Below are 6,303 nucleotides of genomic sequence, written 5' to 3'. Positions count from 1 at the left end.
TTTTTTTTTAATGTTCCTTTTAGTGAAAGATGTTAATTATTAGTTTAAATCTCATTGTATTCCTGTCATTTTACTGGAATACAGTATTTTCACCATTAACAATAATTGGGAATTACAAACACTCAAAAGGACACAGTACAGTAAAATAAGTTAAAACTCATCAAGTAGCAAGGCAAGGCAATGTTTCAAAAAGGCTCATAAGCCATGAGTTGAGATGGTGAGAGATGCTTTCAACTTACATTTCACTCTTCTATATTTTCATAACATTATGAATTGACGTTCATGTGCATATTTTCATTTTCACAAAACAAAAAAGTTGGTTTTAAAGGGTTCACCTAAAAATTAGGCTTATATTGGGGTGCTAAAACACCAACCTGAGAGCTAACTCTGACTTTACAACTTAAATGCTGATAAATGTCAATTGTTAAATCCGGGTCAGAGTTCTTTGGCCAGATGTAACTTATGTCTTGTATTAATATGTTTGTCTTGTCAGGTTCTCAGGAGCTGTCACAAGTGTCTAATGCTGCAGGTCTTGTAAGCGGTGGCAACGGTGCTCCAGAAATCACACTGACTATTAATAATTCCAGTCTGACACAAGCTTTAGTACAGACCAGTGCTACTGTGTCTACACCTGTCTCCAGTACATCAGAGATCACACTCACTATAGCAGGTACTCACACACAACCTTGCAAACTATAGACACACTGCTGCACTTTCTGTTGATTATACTGCTCAGGTTAAACACCCCAATAAACCAACCCCAAAGGTGACACTGCATTACACACTATTTTTTCCACTTGCAATTTTGATGCAGTTATGTGCTAAATCATAAATAAGTTGTTTTTTTAGGAAGATACTTTTTGAAGTTGTAAAAATGCTCCAAAGGTGACAACCGTTTTTTATGGAGGTGACCTCCTTTATTGCGTTCTCAGCTTAGTGTTTTTTTTTAAAATCAAAAATACAGTAAAAACTGAAATATTGTTACAAAAAATTTAAATGAAGAAAATTCCTGTGATGCAAAGCTGAATTTCCAGCATCACTACTCCAGTCTTCAGTGTCACATGATCCTTCAGAAATCATTCTAATATGCTGATTTAGTGCTCAAGAACCATGAGGAAAACTATTGTTTTCTGTTTAATATCTGCTTAATATTTTAGTGATACACTTACATTCAAGTTTTTTTAAAGAAATGTATGCATTAATTCAGCAAGGACACATTAAATTGATCAAAAGTGAAAGTCGAGACATTTATAATGCTACAAAAGATTTCTGTTTCAAAGAAATGCAGTTCTTTTGAACTTTGTATTCAGTAAAGAATTCTGAAAAAAAGGATAATGATTTCCACAAAAATACTAAGCAGGAAAAACTGTTTTCATCATTGATGATAATAAAAACCATTGTTAATAATTGAGGACCGATAATAATAATTGATAATAAATAAGCATAATAGAATAATTTCTGAAAGATCAGTGAAAATTCAGTTTTGCCATCACAGGAATAAGTTACATTTATAATATGTATGTTATAATGTATATATTTTAATCATTATGGACTACTTGAATTTGTTCATTTAAGTTAATTTAACAATTTGAATGTAAGCCTTCATGTTGCAAAACATGAAATAAACTATATTCAAGGACAGATCCTGCCACTAAAAATTTTTTTTTTTAAATATTTAGTAATACCATTTATAGGTATTCCATTTATAGGTAACTCATTTAATTAGCCTTCACCCAGCAGTCCAAGTTTAGAAATATGCAAGAATGTGTTTGTAGTACATACACACTAAACGAGAGAGAACGAAAGATCAGAGAAAAAGATTTCAAATTAACTTGTTCATCTGTGTAGATTAATTAATTAATTTAACCTACGTGCAATAGTGAATAAATGTTTGCTGGATTTTCTCTGCATTATGAAATTTGCAGTAATTATTAAAATAGTGTCCGGTTAAGATCAAACTCAAATGAGCAAAGATTCTGTTAAAATTAACTTCATTTGATTGCTTGTTTCTGAAGTTGGGATTCTAAAGGCCCAGATATACTTTCGGTGAAATTCTTTTTTGATCGTTGCTTAGGAGTAAAAAGAATTTTCATACGCAAACGGTGGTATATTTTTTTTTTTCTTTTTTTTTCTGGTGTTTTGGAATAGCCATGTCAAAGCAAACGCTAATCTCTTCATTTATCTGTTCTTTGACTGTGTTTAAAGGTCAGGACCTGTTACCCCAGCACTGTCCAACCTCTACTCCAACTATGAACACTGAGATCAGACTTGCTTCAGGCAGCAGCAGTCTGACGATAAGCAATGAGCAGCTCCTTCCTCAGAGTCCTCCTCCCTCAGCTATGACTGGTGAGAGCTGAATAATAATTAAAAAAAAATAAAACATAGTTTTGAGGATCTGACATGTAGAGCAGGGGTCGCCAACTGGTGGACTCCAGTCCGAATCTGTAACATGAGATGCTTCCATCCGGACCCCTAAGCCTTTTGCCAAATGCTGTTTTCTAATAAAACCAAATTTATTTCAAGCACATCAAGGTCAGCTCAGAGCAGTCAGCCCACGGGTTGCTACTACAGTTAACTCTTGCTAGTTGCTACGTTCAGACATGCGGTTGTGCGTGCAGTGAAGAGAGCAGAAAGCGATGCGCAGACAGATGAAATGTCAGTGAGTGAAAAACAATGGCATTCTGAAAAAGTAGGAAAGTTGGCGGTAATAATTGTTTCAATTAATAAAATAATTGATACTTTCGACTCCATTTTCGTAAAAAGAAATGTTTTAAAGGCTGAAATGTTACGTTTATCATTTTATAAAACTTTTTGTTTTTTCTTAAAAAGTCTCAAATTTGAGCTTAAATATCCTGTAGATACCCTGGCCTGGCAAAAACCATCAATTCATGTTTTTAGACCTTGGCTGGTGAGGAGGGTTCATTACTGGACCTCAAGCAATTTTAGTGGAAGACCCCTGATGTAGAGTAATGTGTTCGTGTACGTTTTCTGTTTATGGTACAGTTGGGCTAAAGGTTCATGGGGTAAAAGGTGCATTTGATTTTATTCTTCTCTAAACCACTAGATGGCACAAAAAATCCCTGCAGCACTTAAACTTCTGTGTTTCACTTTGAATGTAGAAATGTACAATTTGTTATTATAATAAATAGCTGGCTGACTTTTTCATTTGTTGACATGACATGGTTTGACTCAAATGGTCAATATCATTTATTAAGGTGGGTGTCTATCTTAGAGATGATCACCTTCTGTATAATGAGACCATTTAAACATATTCATCATTATCATAAAATATAGGTATCATTACTACTGTAAAGCCAAATGAAATTATTTGGGGATGTCCTTTAATCAGTGTAAGAAGCTTTCAGAATCTGTTTTTTAAATACATTAATTTAAAATGGTTGAACAAATTTCAATTATTTTATTTTTCAAAACAGAATATGGTACAAACTGTGCTTAGGTGATTGTTTTGAACAAGTATTCATTTAGAAATTATTTTTAAAAAAATTACTGATAGATATTACTGAGGGTATTTTGCCATATGCTGGTGAGCTTTTACCCCAAGTGTGAAGTAAAAGACCTCCCTCACCCCTTATATACATTTGTCATTTTTAAATAAATCAGACTGCTTTTTATTTCTTTTCTGTCACAGTTAAATAAAAGATATAGATTTTTTTCTTCAAGCATACGCTATGGAAGCGGTAAAAAAAGAAACACAAAGCAGATTTTTCTTAAGGGGCGCCTTAAGCCCTGTTGTACCCTATAAAAGCTAATGGTTTGACTGCAGACATATATAGATATACAGTAGTTCTATACTTTCTCAATTGTGAATAGGCTGTTAATTGCATGTTCTATCTACTTTACTGCAGGAAATCTTACTAACTACGCAAGTAGACAAACTAGACAGCATGTGGTGGTACATGATTATTGTGTGCACTTTCTGTTACAGACAGTGTATTTCTGTGATGATAATAGAAAGCTCAGTTAAGGGTTTGAATAGATGCATGTGCCATAAAGCCGAATGTTTAATGAATAAGTATCTGCATTCATTTTGCCAGTTTTGTGACTAACTTACCCAAGCATGTCTCCGCCATGACAGTAGTTGACCTGGAAATTGTCCATAGGAGAAAATTGACTGGATTGAATTGAGAATAGTTCTCAGTGAGGATGTTTAGAATGACGTATGTCCATATTTTCTTGATCCAACTGTTTAGTTGTGTCTCTGATTAAATCTTCCCATCAGTCAATGCACTGGCACCCAGCACCTCCCTATCCCAGACAGGCATGTCAGCTCAGAGCCTGGTAATGTCAACAGCGGGCATGGCCAGCGATGGCAGCGTGACTCTGACTCTAGCGGACACACAGATACTGGATACGGTTTCTCTCAACCTGAACACACAGGTAAATGCACACAAGTGATAAATGCTTTTAACAGATTATCAGGAGCAATTGCCATGTTATTCTCTATCAGAGAAATAACTCAAAATCAAATTTTTGGAATCCCTGCTCAGTTGCTATGAATCGTGGGTGATTTCTTGCCCTAGAAAGCTGTACTCAAAGTCTCTTTCCAACCCGAAAAACTGTGATTTTCTATTAGTAATCACACGTATCACAATATAATAATCCAATCTCTAAAGCTGATTTAAAGCAATGTGTATTGTGAAAAGCGCTATATAAATAAACTTAAAATATGAAATATCAGAATGTCATTCATGGGTTTTAAAATCATCAAAAATAAAATATCTTGTACAATGTTTATTCAAGTGAAGCTGATGTCTACATTTCTCAGCTGTTTATTGTGAGACAGTCTGTCATTTATTACTTATATTTTAGCTGCGATGTGCATTTCATTTATGCACACAGATCATAGATAACCAGACGGAGGTGAAGGAAGCAGAGATACAGCAAAAGCACCAGTGTTACTACTGCAGTCAGGTGCTGCTGACAGCAAATGCTCTCAGAAGACACTGCAGACAGGCTCATGGAAAGGACCGCTGCCATGTGTGCCGTGTCTGCAATAAAGCTTTCAAACGAGCCACACACCTCAAGGTATCATCCTCATACACATCTTTGCAGTGTTGAGTAGCTCTACTCTGTGCTGCCACACAGTCCGTGACATGTCCACTGGAAAAGATCAAGACGCAACATCTGCAGTTCAAACTATGATTGTTGAAAATTCTTGGGCCAATCATCCTTATTGTTGGGCCACTATAGACATGTAGTAGCTCTTCCAGACCAGTCATTAAAATCTCCATTTCCACATTTTAATTATTAACCTGAATGGAGGAAATGGTCATTTTGACTGTTGAGCTGTTATCTTATAGCCATTTTCTGATATGTTCAGCTCATCAACCTTTAGTTGACCTTTTAGTAGCTCATCAACTTGCACATCATTACTGTATTCTCAGGTCTTTCCCATAGACAATAGAAATGTTGTACTTGTGTCACCTGAGAATTACAGCCCAATGAAACAGAAAGTCACGTTTACCAACAGTCATTTTCCATTGCACAAGTATGAATGGGAATATACTTGTTATTTTTTTTACTCATGATATTCTCTGGAGATGCGAGTAACTGTGATACACATGTATTAGAGGAAAAAAAATCACTTTTTTCCTGAAATGTTAGTTCAATTAAAGTTTTTTGTGAATACTCTGAATGAATGACCTTAGTCTTTCAGCAAAGACAATTTTCTACAGCCCATCTACAGTGCCTTGCGAAAGTATTCATACCCCTTAATTTTTTTTCACGTTTTGTTATATTGCTGCCTTATGCTAAACTGCTTTAAATTACTTTTTTTCCACATCAATCTACACTCCATACACCATAATGGTAGAGCAAAAAACTGGTTTTTCACATCTTCGCAAATTTATTAAAAATAAAAAACTTAAATTATTCCATTGCGTAAGTATTCATAAGTATATCTGGGACAGTTCAAATTTAGCTCAGGAGCATTCAAATTGCTTGTAGATGTCACTACACTTCGAGTGAAGTTAACCTGTGGCAAATTCAATTGAATGGATATGATCTGGAAAGGCACACACATCTTAATAAAAGGTCTAACAGCTGATAATGCATATCAGAGCAAAAACCAAGCCCTGAGGTCAAAAGTGCCTGTAGAGCTCGGAGACAGGATTGCGTCAAGCCACACATCTGAGGAGGAGTTCAGAAAAAAATTCTGCTTCATTGAAGGTTCACAGAAGCATGTAGTCTCTGTTACCCTTAATGGAAGAAGTTTGAAACAACCAGGACTCTTCCTAGAGCTGGCCAAACTGAGCAACTGATGGAGAAGGGCTTTGGTTAGAG

At 35.3% G+C, this 6,303-nt stretch overlaps 1 protein-coding gene across 1 annotated transcript in view; it reads left to right on the top strand.

Moving 5' to 3' along the window:
- Nucleotides 1–6,303, top strand: part of znf236 (zinc finger protein 236) — a 63,752-nt gene that overhangs the window by 41,327 nt on the left and 16,122 nt on the right. The window contains exons 22-25 of the mRNA XM_016524802.1: nt 494–670; nt 2,206–2,346; nt 4,241–4,398; nt 4,861–5,046. Coding sequence (XP_016380288.1) covers nt 494–670; nt 2,206–2,346; nt 4,241–4,398; nt 4,861–5,046 — 662 coding nt within the window. The remainder of the gene's footprint in view (nt 1–493; nt 671–2,205; nt 2,347–4,240; nt 4,399–4,860; nt 5,047–6,303) is intronic.

The sequence above is a fragment of the Sinocyclocheilus rhinocerous genome, unplaced genomic scaffold (genome assembly GCF_001515625.1).
Source record: "Sinocyclocheilus rhinocerous isolate Xijiao unplaced genomic scaffold, SAMN03320098_v1.1 scaffold1535, whole genome shotgun sequence".
Lineage (NCBI taxonomy): Eukaryota > Metazoa > Chordata > Actinopteri > Cypriniformes > Cyprinidae > Sinocyclocheilus > Sinocyclocheilus rhinocerous.
This window is presented reverse-complemented; position numbering and strand designations above follow the sequence as displayed.